This window comes from Sminthopsis crassicaudata, chromosome 1, assembly GCF_048593235.1.
Source record: "Sminthopsis crassicaudata isolate SCR6 chromosome 1, ASM4859323v1, whole genome shotgun sequence".
NCBI classification, from domain to species: domain Eukaryota; kingdom Metazoa; phylum Chordata; class Mammalia; order Dasyuromorphia; family Dasyuridae; genus Sminthopsis; species Sminthopsis crassicaudata.
Genome location: NC_133617.1, coordinates 167,752,181 through 167,769,725, shown reverse-complemented (window position 1 = coordinate 167,769,725; position 17,545 = coordinate 167,752,181). Strand labels below are relative to the sequence as shown.

The window sequence follows — 17,545 nt, the reverse complement described above, 5'->3', positions numbered from 1 at the left end:
AATTAATAGCTATAACTCAAATTGTGGAAGCTTAAAAACGTGCCATCACTTCGGGCTGGCTGCTATCTCACTATTTGAGGCTTCCTACCATGCTACTTTTTTTTTCTGATTTATTCAGAATGCATTACATTATACTATTTTATTATAACCATATGTAATTTTATGCTTGCCTTACGTGCCTAACTTCCAACCTCCACCATATACTTAAATGTGAATATAATATGAATAATTGTGAATTCTCTTTGAAAATAAAAAAATTTGCCAAAAAAAAAACATGCTATCACTTTAATTATTGGTAAATCACAATAGACTTCGAGGTAAAGAAACCCGGATCACCTTCCCGATAGATTTCCAAAGACCCTGTCAAAAATGGAGGACAAAGCCATACAAGAACATACAAGAGTAGGGAAACTCACCTGAAGTAGGGAAGACGTCACTTTCCCAGCTATGAGTCCAGAAGGGTTGTCACGTGACCGCTCTTACCACGCCATCCCGCTCCTCCCCCACCCAGCCCCAACCCCAGGGCTTCCCTGGCCTGGGACTGAGCCACGTTCACAACGGAGCTAGCTGAGATAGAGGCGGAGCCACGTCCTTTACGTGTGCGTGCCCCGCCCACTTCAGAGCCCGGATGAGGAGTATCGCCATTACCGCTGAAGCCGCCGTAAGAGCCTGTGGAGGCTGAAAAGCCCACTGGCCGCACCATGAGATTCCTCTCGCGTTTGATCCTGATAGTGCTGCTCGTCTTCCCCACGACGTTGCTGCTCGGGGGCGGCCCTGGAGGTACAGCGGGAGAAGAGTGAGAGGATTAGGATGGGAGATGACTGCCGCGCTTGCCAAGTTTGGTGGTGGGGGTCGGAGGGAGGCGGGGGTGAGCGCTCGCGGGGGTCCTGCGCCTCCCGGCCCTGTGTCTCTCCGCTCCGCTGATCCCCACGAGTGGGAATGCGGGGAGCAGCACGGGGCGTCCTGGGTGCATGAGGAGGCCCTCGGGAGCAGGGCTCGCTAGATCCCCTCCCATGCGGATCCCTAGCGGGCCGCGCGCTCTTCCCCAGCCGGGTCGGGTGACGTTGCCCGGTGCCCCTGTCCCAACGCTCCGACCCGCTTTTCTCCCCTTTGACCGTGCGTTCCGGCAGCCAGGTCATCCCTGAGGCCGGCTAGAAGAGGGCGCGGAGCCGAGCTGCAGTGGCCACTGCCCGCGCCGCCACCAACCGCTTCCCCGCCCCCACGCACAGTCGGCGCCGGGCTCTGGGCTGACGTGTCATTATCTTCTGGGGGCCCTGCTTCATTCATTTCGCAGATTCTACGTTTCTCTGCACCCGTGCTGCCCTCGTACCCCTTTTGGGGGGCTACCTTTTTCCTGACAATCTTAACCTTCCTCTCTCCCATCCTAGTGACAGGTCTTACTTTGTTATGCCCTTATTCCTTTAAAAAAAAAAAAAAAAAAAGGAATTCTTTTTTTGCCTCCTCGTGTCCCTTTCAACCGTGTCGTTAGGTTGGATAGAGTGTATAACCCCACTCTTTCAATCACTGTAAATTTCATCTAAAAATTATTTGGGGGCTATCGGCCGTAGGCTTGATTTAGATAAGAGACCTCTATGCTAAAGCTTGTTGGTTGTGAAAAAAATTCCGTAATGGTATTGAGTGGCTGCTACAGTAGCCGGTGTAGTAGGTAGAGCATCCTGAAATCCGGAGTCCAAAATTCCCACTAGATCGCTTAACTTTCTGACCAGGGACAAGTCACTTCACCTCGCTTTCGTCTCTAAAAGCAGATTCCAGGGTAATGTTTTGATTAAATTTTCATGTGTACAATCCAACGAATGCTTCGCAAAGAAAAAGTCAATTTTTGACTCATTGTATGGAGGTAAACTTCAATATTTTACCTGTAGGTTATGAGGGAAAAAATGAAGTTGCCTTAGGAGCTGCTTGGAGATCTCTTTTCCTTCTGCCTCTTAAAGATAACTTAAATTATGGTTCTGGCCATTTTTATTTTGTGGTTTTAATATTTCTATGAAAATTGACATTTGATTCATGCTTGGATTTCCCCGTCCCTGTAACATTTTATATTTTACAGTATATAGTTTTCCTTAACTTTTTGCAATCAAGAAAGGCTTAGAGCAAGTAGATGTTTATAAAATGTTTATCAAAAGTAATGCTGTTGTATCAATATGTTACATATATAATATAATATGTTAAGCTGAAATGAAGGCCATTTTGTAAAAGTCAACTTAAGGGCATTTAATTTTAATTTTACCATGTTATTAACACCTTAGTTTGGAAAGTTGTAGTTTTTTTTTTTTTGTTTGGTTTTGTTTTTTTAATTTTATAGTGTGGTGCTCTTTCTATTTTATGAAGTCTATGATTGTCCCCAACATTTAAGTAGAAGCTAGCTTGGGGTTATAAGGCTCCTCTGTAGGCTTTTCTTCCTGGTTATTACAGCACGTGTATTTATTCCCTTTCCTATATTTTAAAAACTGAATTGCCACATCATCATTCTTTCCACAAATCATTGGTAGATTAACATGCTGATGGCCTAGAAATAGTGTTTGTGGTCTTTTAAAGAAAATACTAAAAATATTAATTTAGAGGATTTTAATTTTTAAGTTAAATTACTTGCATAGAAAAGCAGTATTGTTTTACTTTTGTTTTCTTAACTGCCAGACTTGAGCCTGAGTTTTTCCTCAGGAGTATTTTAGAATTGGAAACTCACAAACAGAAATACAAATAAATGGGTTTTTTTTTCCTGTAAAATTGCTTTGCTGTATTTAGACTATTATTTTTCATAATGTAGTGTTTTACATGCATTAATGCTTGTTATTTATTGATGTGATTCTTCTAAATAATATGATAGCAAATTCTAAGTGTTTTTACTGCTCTGCACATATGAATATATCTCCTAAATGATATTTATGTGATAATGATTTTGATCATAAGTATTAACTTAATGTCTTGACCTGAGGTTTAGTTATTACATATATACCTTCAAAAACACCTCTATTTACATCAATAGGGTCAATAGCAGTGGCCCAAGATGCTACAGAAGATGAAGAAGCACTAGAAGATACAATAGTTGAAGATGAAGATGATGAAGCAGAAATAGAAGAAGATGAACCCACAGATTTGGTTAGTGAATGATATTTGACGTTTTGGGTAATGATTTTTTGAGATGCATTTGATAAAACATGTCATAAATTGATTATAATAGCAGTTCATAATTTTATGAGATCTAGAAAATCTAGTATGTTGTATAACAATATTGTGCTTTGACATCAAATTTGCATTTGTCAGAGATCTTAGAAATCTTGATATTTGTAGTAGAAATTCTAGATAGTAAATTTGGATTTTTAGTAAGAACCCTAAGAGTATAATTTAGAGTCATTGTGCCACCTTTCCCCTTGTAGGTGATAATTTATCTCTATTCACTTTTTATTCACAGAGTTTTTCACAGTTAGAAAGGAAACTGGGGAGTCATCTGATGAAACCTAGACTTCAATAGAGATCACCAATCATTAAGTGATCACCCTGTATTTCTTTTTTTGAAACTTCTAGTAAAGGGAACTCTACCAATTGGCTCTGCAATCAAAGCACCTTATGATGAAGGTCAAGTCACTTGACTTTGCGCTTCATCTGTGAAATGAAGAGATTAGATTAGAGAGCCTCAATTGTTCCTTCTAGTTCCAGCTTTAGACCTATTGACTTTGACTCCCTAAATAACTAGATGGCTTCAAGTATTAACAGCCAGCCTTAAATTTCCTCTTTGCAACTTCTAAGTTCTACTAGTTCTGTCCTCTGGAAAGAAGTCAAACAATAAAACCAAGTCTAATGCATCTTCTACAGATAGCCTTTCAAGTACTTTGTGAGTTCTCTCATGTATTGCTTTCTCCCCCAGTCTTCTGTATCCCAACATCCCCATTTCCTTTAGCTGATGGGAAATATAAATTCAGCTGATTTTCCTCCTCTAAATGATCTCTAGTTTATCAATGTCCCTGTTCTAATGAAGTATCCTGATTTAGTTCCCCTCCTACTCACTCCCCCCTCCCCCCAATATCTTCTTCCTCTAAAGTCAAGAATCAGCACAGAAATATGAATAACATAAATTAAAAGAACTCTTAAAGGAAACTAATTCTTGAGTAACTGTAGCAACCAATCTTGGTCCTGAAGAACAGATCTTTTATAAGCAGAAATACAAATAAATGTTTTTTGTTTTGTTTTGTTTTCTTCAGTAAAATTGCTTTGCTGTGTTTTCACTATTATTTTTCATAATGTAGTATTTTACACTACATAGGAGATGTCCTCTCAAGAGAAGGCTGGGGGAACTACAGAGGAACAGAATGTTACATACATTTTCAGATGCATTTGTAGCATTTATTTTTCTTGATCACTTTTGTTTTGTTGGGTAAGTGAGAAGTGGGGTTTGGGATATCCAGAGCTAACTGATACAAAAACAAAAGCAATCAGCTTAAAAAAGAAGAAGAAAAATAGCATGAAATAATTTAATTTAAACCGACAAATTAATCTTAATCAAGCATCATTCTCATTTCATTACACATGAATCTTGAACCCATGGTGTTTCTAGTCTTTATGATTTTGCTTGTGGTTGAAGGACCAATGGATTCTTTACTCTCCCTTCCTATTTGTCTTCCTATTTTGATTTTATTTATTGTTATTTGAATATTAGAAGCATGCCACTCTTGCTTCACTTGGAAGTAAGTAGCTTATAAATTAGAGCCTTTTTTGCCTACAATACCCCCTCTTAACCCTATACATGTCTTCCTAAAACTTACATCTTTTAAGGATCCCTCTATGAGTTATCCTACTTAATTATTATTTTATTTGGCCTTTAATACACTTCTTCATGCTGCATCTGTATGTTTTTTTAAGATTCTAATAATTAGATTATTTTGCTTTTCTCATCTAATTGGATAGCTTGTTTTAACTCAGGCCATTCATTTCTTCATTGGTACTAGTAATAAGTAGTATGCTATTTTAAATTAAAATAATAATAACTATTGGAGGTGAGAATAGAAAGAGAATCAATCATAGTATATGAGACTTTTGTGAAAATTTGGTTTCCTTTTTTCTTGAGTAAAACAAGAGGATTATGAGGATTGGTGGGTGACCCCTTGCCCTCAGGAATATCCTCACCGCCTCCTCCTCCTTTCCCTGAAATAACTACGTAAAATCTGTAGGGATAGAGTCTTCATCCTTCTTTTCCTTTAGAAATTCATAAAATTAAAAGGTATAAAGCACAAAATTTAGCCTTGTGATGCCAGAATCTATTGGAATGTCCTTTTTTCTTTTTTTTAAATAGCCAACTTACATTACAGTTTTTTCTGTGTCATCTGTGGCTTTTGCAAAACTACTCAAAAAATTCCATTTGATTTCTTTTGCTGACTCAATATATCAAAACTACGATGGGGAAAGTCAAGCTACAGAAGGGATATATATATAGTTCTAAAGTCAGGCAGCATGGCATAAAGAAAAGAATAGGGGTTTTTTTGTTTGTTTTGTTTTTTGGTTTGTTTTTAAATAATGATTTGTGTATATGTACTTTAACTGCAAAACATTCTATAAAGTGAGTTTATAATTCTCATATTGATGGAGATGCTTCAATTTAATCAAGATGGATTAATAGATAAATCCTATGGATTTACTTAAGGCATGTAACTTGTTAAATGACCTGTCTAGCTACTAAGTGCTAAATTGGTCTTCAAAGTCAGTTCTTTTAGATTTCAAGCCAGCACTGTATTTACTTTATAATACTTCTAAAAATAAAAAAAATTGTTGTTCTGCTAAGAACCAATGGAAAGTAGAGGTTGTAATGTTGAATTTGGAAGTTAGGTAGACTTCTAATTTTTGAATTCCTTCTCATTTAAAAATTAACTCGATAACCATCTATGTTTTCCCTAATCTTTCCCTCTTCATTCTACCAAATGTATATCTTCCCTCTAACTGTACTACATCTCTTATATCTTATTTTATATCCAGTTATCTCCCTATTTCATATATAATTGTAGATTTTAAATTGGATGAATCTGAGAAATTACCTGGGCCAACTCACTTTTAGAGATGAGGAAACAGACCTCATGAGGTTGAATAAGGCAGAAAACCACAGTGAATAGAATGTTGTATTTGGAATCAGGAAAATTTGGGTTTTAATTCCCATCTCAGATATTTACCAGCTGTATGATGTAGGATAAATCACTTCTCTGTTCCTCAAGTTTCTTATCAAGAATTTTATTGCTTTCCCTGCTTTTGGTTTGTCTTTTTATTTTTGATACACTCACCAGATTCTAAAACATGAGCTCTACAAGGTCATTCTACTGTTCAAGAAATTTCAGTGACTCTATATTGCCTTTAAAATAAAATAAAAATTTGAAGCCCTTCACTGTATAACTTTAATCCATCTTTCTAGACTTACTTTACAGTGCTCTTCCTCATATATTCTTTTTTCTAGTCAAATTAGCTTGCTTATTACACAAACCTGTGTCTCTTTATAATCTTTTTCTTACTTAATAGCACTACCCAGCATAATTTCTGCATCTTTTGAAATCTGTAGTTCCCTTTAAGTTTCTGCTATCTTCTGTTACCCAACATTTATTAAAGGCTAAGCCCTGCAAAATATAAATACTAGTAAAAAGAAAGACAATTCGTGCCTCAAGGAGTTTATATTTTAATGAAAAAAATGACAAACAAAAGGAAGCTGAAAGTGGTGGGAAAGAGGGCATAAATAGATAGCTGCTTTGGGTACCCTCCTTAAATGGAAGTTCTGGGAAGAAGGCACTGTACACTGTAATTAGTGTGAGTTCAGGATTAAATGATGCTTATGCAGAATGAAAAGATTTTGGGGGCATGATGGAGAAATCCAGAGGACTGCAGACTAATGGAAAATGAAGAGATGAAGAAATAACTGGCCTGGGTGCTCTTCTTTAATGGTGTAAAACCTCCATTATTAGAATTATAATTAGAAGGAGGGGACAAATAATGTTCAAAGGTGCTATTTGATACTCCTAATTATTAGTGCTCTCTCTTTTCCTGAAATAACCTTTTATATACTTTGTATTCTCCCAGTAGAATAAATGCTTCTTTAAAGCAGGGACTTTTGCTTTTTGTTTTTATTTTGTTGTTCAGTCATGTCTGATACTTCACGATCCCATTTGAAGTTTTCTTGGTAAAGGCACTGGAGTAGCTTATTTCCTTCCACAGTTCATTTTACCAGATGAGGAGAATGAGCCAATAAATATCTGATGTCAAATTTGAACCCAAGACTAACTATCACTTTATCTGTTGTGCCACAAGCTGCCCCTTTTGTATTTATAGTCTTAGTGTAGTATAATTACTTAATAAATACTTGTTCAATTGAATCTGTATAAAGGAGGATGTGGCAACACTTCACAAATGCATTGACATTCAGAAGGACTCTGCAGATTTTGAAGCACTATATAAATGCCAGCTGTAATTATTCAAAACCACAAAATAAACTTCAAAGCAAGGATTTTACCTTAGATCTGCAATCTTTAAGTCCATTATTCTTTATTACATACTGATTACATTTCTCTATAATGACTTCATATATAGTAAATAATCCTCATACTCATGTATTTTTAGCATTTGTCTAAAAATATTTCAGCAGAAAGAATGTGTTAAGCATTAGATATGCCTATTCACTGCCTTATTGTTCTATAGGTGATATAATAAGAGTCTGGTAGCCCTACTGCCATTACTATGATTTTTTTATTATGTTAATATATAACTCTTTTTAATATTCTTAGGCAGAAGAAAAAGAAGAAGACCTCTCTGGCGAACCTGAAGCCTCACCAAGTGCAGACACAACTATCTTATTTGTAAAAGGAGAAGGTAAAATAAACATTTTTCAGTATTACATGTAAAAATATTTCTCAGTAACCATATAAGCAGGGAACAGAGCTAGATGTAGAAAGACCTTAAGGAAGGACAAAAAGTTCTGGAATGGTTCTTAAGGGAATACTTTGCATATATTCCCATTCAAAATAGTTGTATCCCAGAATTGGCATAGTGGGTGTGCCCTTTACCATACATCTTATTTTTTAAAATTAAATAGCTTTTTATTTACCAGATGTATGCATGGGTAATTTTACAGCATTGACAATTGCCAAACCTTTTGTTCCAATTTTCCCCTCCTTCCCTCCCACCCCCTCCCCCTGATGGCAGGTTGACCAATACATGTTAAATATGTTAAAGTATAAATTAAATACAATATATGTATACATGTCCAAATAGTTATTTTGCTGTACAAAAAGAGTCGGATTTTGAAATAGTATACAATTAGCCTGTGAAGGAAATAAAGAAATAAAAAATGCAGGCGGACAAAATAGAGGTATTAGGAATTCTATGTAGTAGTTCATAGTCATCTCCCAGAGTTCTTTTGCTGGGTATAGCTGGTTCAGTTCATTACTGCTCTATTTGGAACTGATTTGGTTCATCTCATTGTTGAAAAGGGCCACATCTATCAGAATACATCCTCATACAGTATCATTGTTGAGGTATATAATGATCTCCTGGTCCTGCTCATTTCACTCAGCATCAGTTCACATGCATCTTATTTTTGTAACATGACACATGAAACTTCAAAAGGAAAAATAAACTGGAGGGGGGGGTACACATCCATGAATCAATAAGCATTTTCAAAATTTCTAGTTTCAGAAGATTACTTTTGTTTTTGTTTTTTGTGAAATATTAATTTTGTAGTCAATTGTCAATGAGTAAAAGTTGTAAAAATAAAAGGTGTTTTTATTAAGTACTTATTTTACAGGAATTGTTGAAATTTTCTTTTTCAAGCTGATAATACTTTTATTTTTTGTAATTTGAAGAAAGAATTTGGTTTTCTCCTTTGGTTTTTTTTTTTTTTTTTACTTTGCATTTTTATCACTCATCTCATGTTATTGACAATGTTTTTGGTTATTATAGCTCTGTTCTTTACCTTTTTATGTCATCTCTTTAACAGAATTGTCATCGAACGAAGATAAGATTTTTTATTTTTATTTTTCTGAGGCTGGGATTATGTGACTTGCCCAGGGTCACACAACTTGAGTCCTCCTGAATTCAAGGCTGGTGCTCTATCCACTTCGTCACCTAGCTGCCCCAAGAACATAAATTTTAGAATTAGAATAGTTGAGTTTGAATTCTGGCTCTGACACTTAATAATTCTCTGAATTTAGACAACTCATTGAACTACTTTGAGCCTCAGTTTCTACATTTACAAAATGAGACTCTTTAAATTACCCCACAAAAGGATTGGGGAAAATGCCTTGGAAATCTTAAAGTACTATAAATAGATATGAGGACTAGGCTCATGATTTCATTAGTACAAGAAACTATACTGGAAGGGAAATTGGAGCTTGTTACTTAGATTCTTGTGACTTCATCATTCAGACTAATAAAGAATCTTACTATAAGGAGTTATCTCCTGATAAAGATAAGATACTATAAATCATTTGGCTTATAAAAGTCCATTGTTCCTTTCATCTCCTTTATCAGTTCTCTTAATATTGGGATCTATTGTAAATGAGGTTAACACAATTTAATTTCATGTGGCTATGTTGAAATTTTCAGCCAATTTATCACTGCTTCTTGTAGCTATCAGCTTTGTGTCCTAAAGTTTCTTAAGGTGAACTATACAACTACTAAATAATAGTGCTACTACTATGTATTTACAATAGCTTCCAGATCACATACTCATGATAGAGATTTGACTTTTATAAATGGAGATAAGTGTAATTTTTAAGGTTGGAATATTTAGGCATCATTTGTGTGTATTAATTTTGCTATCTTATTTTTCCCCCTCAGATTTCCCAGCAAATAACATTGTGAAGTTCCTGGTAGGCTTTACAAACAAGGGCACAGAAGATTTTATTGTTGAATCCCTAGATGCCTCATTCCGCTATCCTCAGGATTACCAGTTTTATATCCAGAATTTCACAGCTCTGCCTCTGAACACCGTAGTGCCACCCCAGAGGCAGGCAACATTTGAGTATTCTTTCATCCCTGCAGAGCCCATGGGTGGGCGTCCATTTGGTCTAGTCATCAATCTGAACTACAAAGATTTAAATGTAAGGCCTGCTTAAACTTTCTTCTTTTATTTAAAGTTGCAACTTGGTGTGTGAGTAGTGAAATTTTGCTTGATAATCATCCTGGATCATAGGCCACTCATTGTTAAATGGCTTAATATTCAAACTTGGGAATTAGCCAAAACTCCCCCTTCTCTGCTTGCCTGGCTTTTGGTTGTTGTACAGTTCATTATGCTTTTTACTTATCTCAAGAGTTACGCATTATGATTTTTAGTGTTCTAGAATAAATAGCCTTAGTCACAAAATTTTAATTATTGAGAACAAAGTGATCTAACATACATCTTTATTTAAATTTATTTGTTTGTTTGTTTATTTATTGCTGAGGTGATTGGGGTTAAGTGACTTGCCACACAGCTAGGAAGTATTGAAATGTCTGAGGTCAGATTTGAACTCAGATCCTCCTGACTTCAGGACTGGTGTTCTCTGCACTGTGCCACCTAGTTGCCCCCATAGTTACAGTATTTTAGTGAAAAATGGTCATATTGAATCAATCTTTATTAATAGAGTTTAAAAGTTTTTGTGTATTGCACTTATGTTTCTGAGTTTGGTACGAATTAAATACAAGTAGAAGTATACTTTCCATAAAGTTGCTTCAACTACTGTCATTCTTTACTAACATTAGTAAAATAATAAGTTCATTTTTGTTTCTTTTCTTTTTTTTCCCTGAGGCTGGGGTTAAGTGACTCACACAGCTAGGAAGTGTTAAGTGTCTGAGACCACATTTGAACTCGGGTCCTCCTGAATTCAAGGCTGGTGCTCTATCCACTGCGCCACCTAGCTGCCCCCAAAATCCACTAAAGTTAAAAAATTAAAGTGTCATTTGCCCCAGAGAAAATAAAGAATCAGACTGTTGGTGTTGCCCTGAACTAGTCCAGTCTTGGGTGGCTAGCCCTAGACCCTTGAGTCCACTTTAACATCGTTTTGCCGGAATCAATTCCTATTAAACAAAATTTGATAGTGATCTTATTAAAAATGAATAAACATGATCTTTGATTCATGTAATTTGAGGCTAATATGACAGAACCAGCTGTCTTATGACTAACATTTACACTATAGAATGTCTTAAATAATTGGTTTTTAAACTGTTGCCATTTAGAAGATATATTTGGATTTTCCTTTCCTGTATCTTAGAATCATATGCTGCTAGTAAACCATCCTTATTTTTTCTTTACTTAAAAGGGGAAGAAATTAAATGGAAATGATGTGTTAGTTTACACTTTTTTATCATGTTATCTCTTATAACTAGTGCTTCCCCTCCCATTCTTCCTTTCGTTTGGTTCCCAAAGAGGTAATGTTAATAGCAATACAACCATCTGTATCATAAGTAATTTAGAAGAAAGACACTATATTGTAGTACTGATTGATTCTTCAATGGTGGTGATTTTATTTTATTTTTATTATTTAGTATTTTATTTTCCCCCAATTACATGTAAAAACAATTTACATTTGTTTGTTTTGAGTTCAAAATTCTGTCCTTCACCCCTCTCATTGAGAAGGCAAGCAGTTTGATATAGATTAGATATGGGTAGTTATGCAAAACATTTCCATATCATTCATGTTGTAAAAGAAAATATAGACACTCCCTTTCCCCAAAAAAATAAAATCCAAGAAAAAAAAATTTTAAGTTAAAAAATGTTCTTGATCTGTATTCAGACTCCATCAGTTTTTTCTCTAGCATTTTTTTCATTTTAAGTCGTTCAGGCTTGTCTTGGCTCATTGTATTGCTGAGAATGGTTAAGTCATTCATAGTTGATCATCTTAGATTATTATTATTACTGTGTACAATGCTCTCCTTGTTCTACTTTTTTCACTTTGCATCAGTTCATGTAAGTCTTTTCATGTATTTCTGAGAGTATCCTGCTTGTCTCTTTTTAAAACATGACATATTCTGTCACAACCAAACCACCATTTGTTTCAGCCATTTCTCAATTTCCAATTCTTTGCTGATAAAGTGATAAATTTAAGTCAAAGGCTTTGCTTGGTCCTGCTGGCTACACATATTGTTCTTATCAGTTATAAGAATACTGTTAAGGTCATCCATTGTGGCTTTTTAAACCTTTTAATAATTTTATTTGGGAGCCTACCTGTCAAGACAAACCTAGGAACCATATGAACACAATAACAAAATACTTTTCACACAAATAAAGTCAAATCTAACCAATTGGAAAAAGCAGTTCCTCATGGTAGGTTAAGACCATAAATGATAAGATAAAAATCATAATTATATCTAAATTAATTTCCTTATTCAGTGCCATATTCCAGTCAAATTATCAAAAATTATTTGATAGCTAGAAAAAATAATAATTCATCTGAAAAAAAAAAAAAAAGGTCAAGGATATCAAAGGAATTGATGGGGAAGAAAATGTAAAGGAAGATAGCCTAGTTATCCCAGATCTAAAAACTAAAAAGCAATTATCAAAACTATTTGGTATTGGCTAAGAAATAAAGTGGTAGATTACTGGTATGAGTTAGGTACATAAGAAACAGTAATAAATGACTAATAATCCAGTGTTGTTAAAATAATTATAGCTTTTTAAAAAAAAAAATTAAATACATGCAAAGATAATTTTCAACATCTACTTTGCAAAAAATCTTGGTTGCAAATTTTTCACAAAGGTAAAAATATTGTGATCTACTTTCAGTCTCCATAGTCCTCTCCCTGGATACATATGGCTTTTTCTATCACATCTATTGGAATTTCCTTGAATCATGTCATTGTTAAAAAGAGCCAAGTCCATCACAGTTGATCATCATATAATCATCTTGTGGTGTACAGTATTCTCTTGATCACTTAGCATCAGTTCATGCTCATCATTTCTTATATTCCATTACATTCATATTGCATAATTTAATAAGCCACTCTCCAACTGATGGGCATCTACTCAGTTTCCAATTCCTTGCCACTACAAAAAGGGCTGCCACAAACATTTTTGCACATGTAGGTCCTTTTCCCTTTTTTATGATCTCTGAATACAGATCCAGTAGAACCACTCCTGGATCAAAGGATGTGCACAGTTGGATAACTTTTGAGTATAACTTCAAATTGCTCTCCAGAATGGTTGGATCTGTTCCTAAGTTCATCAACAATTTATTAGTATCCACTCCGACATTTGTCATCATCTTTTCCTGTCATCTTAACCAATCTGAGGTGTGAAGTCGTGTACCTCAGAGTTTTAATTTGCAGTTCTCTAATAAATAATGATTTAAAGCATTTTTTCACATGATGAGAAATGGCTTTAATTTGTCTGAAAATTGTTCATATCCTTTGACCATTTATTAATTAGGGAATGACTTATATTCTTTGAATGTAATTGATTTGAATCTATTTTCTTTATGTTTTAGAAATGAGGCCTTTATCAGAAATACTGGATGTTAAAAAAATTTTTTCCCAGCTTTTTGCTTCTCTTCTAATCTTGGCCACATGGTTTTATTTGTACAAAACCTTTTTAATTTAATATAATAAAAATTGACTAGTTTGTATTTCATAGCATTTTCTAGTTCTTTGGCCATAAATTCCTTTTCTTCACACATCTGAGAAGTAGACTGTCCCTTATTCTCCTGATTTGCTTATAGTATGTTTTTATGTTTAAATCATGAATCCATTTTTACCTTATCTTGGTATAGGGTGTTAGGTGTTGGTCAATGCTTAGTTTCTGCCATACTGCTTTCCCGTTTTTCTAGCAATTTTTATCAGAGAGTGAGTTCTTAGCCCAGAAGTTGCAATCTTTGGATTTTTCAAACACCAGATTACTGTAGTCATTGACTAATGTGTTCTGTGAACCTAACCTATTCTAATGATCAATTATTCTATTTCTTAGCCAGTACCAAATGGTTTTGATGATCATTACTTTATAACATAGTTTTAGGTCTAATACCTTCCTCTGCATTTTTTTTTTCATTAATTCTCTTGAAATTCTTGTCCTTTATAAAGTTATTCCAGTTCTTGGCAATTTGATTGATATGGCATTGGATAGGTAGATTAGTTTAACATTGTTTCTATTATATTAGCTCAGCCTACCCTTGAGCACTTGATATTTTTCCAGTTGTTTAAATCTAACTTTGTGTTAAAAATCTATTGTTTGATAAACACTAAAATTCCATTTTCTTGTATAAGAACTCTCTTTGACAAAAACAGTGTGGCAGAAACTAGGCATAGATCAATATCTCATACTCTTTACAAGGTAAGATTAAAATGGGTACATGATTTGTACATTAAGGGTGATACATCACCTAAGCAGATTAAAACAGCAGAGAATAGTTTATCTCAGATGCATGAAGAAGGGAAGATTTTATGACCAAAGGAGATGAAATCATCATGAAATGCAAAATGGATAATTTTGATTATATTAAATTTAAAAGGTTTTGCATAAACAAGACTAATGCAACCAAAATTAAGAGGAGAGCAGAAAGCTGGCAAAGAATTTAAAGGCCTCATTTCCATTCATGACCCTTTTCACCTGGGAAATTTTAACATGATTCCAAATATATAGATATAGAAAATGAATATACAAATCAAACATTTACTGACAATAGATCATAATTTCATAATTATGATAGCCCCTGTGGGGTTATGAACTACAGTTTTAAAGAAGCTGGGGTACAGAGAAGTGAATCGAATTTCATTCCCCAAATGATAGTCAAAGGGTATGAACAGGCAGTTTTCAGATGAAATTAATCTATAGTCATATGGAAAAAATACTCTTAAGTCACTATAGATTGGACAAATGCCAATTAAAACAACTAAGGTATCACCTATCAAATTGGCTAATGTGAGAAAAGAAAAATGGTAAATATTGGAGAAGATATGGGAAACCTGAGACACTGATGCATTGTTGGTAGAGTTGTAAACTGATCCAACTGTTCTGGAGAGCAATTTAGAACTATGTGAAAGGATTATAAAACTTCATATATTTTGATCCAGCAGTACAACTACTAGATGTGTATCCCAAAGAGATCATAGAAAAGGGGAAAAGACCCACATGTATTTTTATAGCCACTCTTTTTGTGGTGGCAAAGAATCGGAAATTGAGGGGAAGGCCATCAATTAGAGGGTGGCCGAACAAGTTGTAGTATATGAATGTAATGGAATACTACTATGCTATAAGAAATGATGAGAAACCATATTTTAGAAAAGCCTAAAAACTTAACACAAACTGATGCTGAGTGAAGTGAACAGAACCAAGAAAACAATGTACATAATAATAGCAATATTGTGTGATGGTCAACTGTAATGGACTTATCTCTGCTCAGTAATACAGTGATTCAAGATAATTCCAAAGGACTGTCTGTGATGGAAAATGCTATCCACTTCCAAAGTAAGAACTATGGAGTCTGAATCAAAATATACTATTTTCACTTTTTTCTTTCTCATTGTTCTGATTTTTCACAATATGGCTAATGTAGAATTTGATTGTATATGTCTAACCTGTATTAGATTGCTGTGTTAGAGAGGGAAAGAGTGAGAAAAATTTGGAATTCAAAATCTTTTAAAAATGAATGTTAAAAACAATCTTTACATGTAATTGAGGGGGAAATACTATTAAATGCAAATACATATACTGTGAAGATATTTGACTAAAAACCAACCTTTGATTATTTCAACATATTTGAACTTTTTGTGTCTTTTATAGGGCAATGTGTTCCAAGATGCTGTCTTCAATCAAACAGTTACAATTATTGAAAGAGAAGATGGGTTGGATGGAGAAACGTAAGAAAGAATTGTGATAAAATAGATCATAAGATTATAGATTTAAAACTGGAAGGGTTCTTGAAGGTCATTTAGCCAACCTCATTATTTTACCGAAACAAACTGAGTTGCAGAAAAGTAAAGTGACTTGTCACCCTGATAATAAATGAAGAGTAATCATTCTGTTGTATTATGTATCTTCTCCTGATGGACAGTTAGAGAAAACTCTTAAGATGTGTTGCTTCCTAAATATGTTTGTCAGGTGGGCATGTTATTCCAAAAATAGTAGAGGTATCATGTGTACTTAGGGAAATCAGACTCCTTATTTGAGTTCCTTAGGTCAAGGCTTCTTAAACTTGTGTCTTCTTTTCACCTAAGAAAATTTTATTTGATTCCAAGTCCTTAGGTATATAAAACATACAAATCAAACATTTATTTATAATAAATAAATTTTGTGACTACATTCAATTATGAAATATATATATATATATATATATATATATATATATATATATATATATATACATATATATATAATCTCATATAAGATTGCAACCCTCAGCTTAAGAAGCTGGACCTTAGATAATCAGTGAAAAGAGAGATAATGTAATCTTTATAGTGGAGTAAAGCTTTAGTTCATTTTTATTTCTACACATTTCTTATATTTTCTGCAAAAGACTTAATTTATCAGAGAACTTGTGATTTACTTTAAAACATGCTTAATATTACTGTTAATTGAGGATTCACATAGCTTCTTAAACCAGTTTTTGGAACGACAAGGAAGTAGTCCAACTTGCTTCATTTTACCCCTATTCCTCAAACTCTTGCCTAGTAGAGTTAAACCTGTATCACCTCTCAGACTGATAGCAAAACATTAATATTCTCTTGAGTTATCCTCTTGTAATGCTACTATAGAAAAATATTTTAAGACTTGATCTCTAAGAATGTTATTTAGTTTTTCAGCAGAGAATGTATATAGTGATTGGCAAAATCTTATCACTCAGCTGTTCAGTATGAACTTCTTTTATTTGCCATGTTTTGTGAGGTACTTTACTTTAGATTATAATTTATATTATTCATTCATAACTTCCTAAAGATGACATAAAATTATTTACTAAGCCTTCATAATTGTTTTAAAACCAGATTTGTGATTTCATTGGTATAGATAACTTCCTTATGCAAAAACTTTGCCTATGCAGATTATAAACACTTGTATTTTCGAGATTTAGACAGTTGCTGGAGAAACTCTCTCAAGATTTGTCCAGATAGTTGCATAGTCAGTGTGTATCAACATAATTGTCTCCTAATATAATTGAATCTTTTAAAATTCCATTTCTTATTCATAAGGTTATTTAGAAAATTTATGGTATGTATTAAAACTATAATAGCAATTATCTGAATTAATGTAATTCCTTGTGCTATTTTTTTTTTTTTCTGCCTTGAAATAAGGATCTTTATGTATATGTTTCTTGCTGGACTTGGGCTCCTAGTCGTTGTTGGACTTCATCAGCTTCTAGAATCTAGGAAGGTAAGGATTTGCATATGATCTTTCAAATAGTTATAACCATGAAAATAATTTAATATTGAATTAATAACTTGATGCCCTATGGCATCTTTTTATTGAAAAAAATAATTTGTATGGTCTACTTTAAATGAAATTGAAAATCATTAAGTAATTCTTAAAATAAAACAGAAACTTAATGTTTTAGTTGTTGTTAATGATGATAATTCTAATTAAATTTTTACTTAAGTACTGATA

General features: G+C 34.0%; 1 protein-coding gene across 1 annotated transcript in view; it reads left to right on the top strand.

Moving 5' to 3' along the window:
• The first annotated feature begins 527 nt into the window (after nt 1–527).
• Nucleotides 528–17,545, top strand: part of SSR1 (signal sequence receptor subunit 1) — a 28,062-nt gene continuing 11,044 nt past the window's right edge. Inside the window, exons 1-6 of the mRNA XM_074271123.1 lie at nt 528–780; nt 3,005–3,117; nt 7,767–7,851; nt 9,820–10,082; nt 15,731–15,807; nt 17,236–17,314. Of these exons, the coding sequence (XP_074127224.1) occupies nt 702–780; nt 3,005–3,117; nt 7,767–7,851; nt 9,820–10,082; nt 15,731–15,807; nt 17,236–17,314 (696 nt within the window). The 5' untranslated portion in view covers nt 528–701. The remainder of the gene's footprint in view (nt 781–3,004; nt 3,118–7,766; nt 7,852–9,819; nt 10,083–15,730; nt 15,808–17,235; nt 17,315–17,545) is intronic.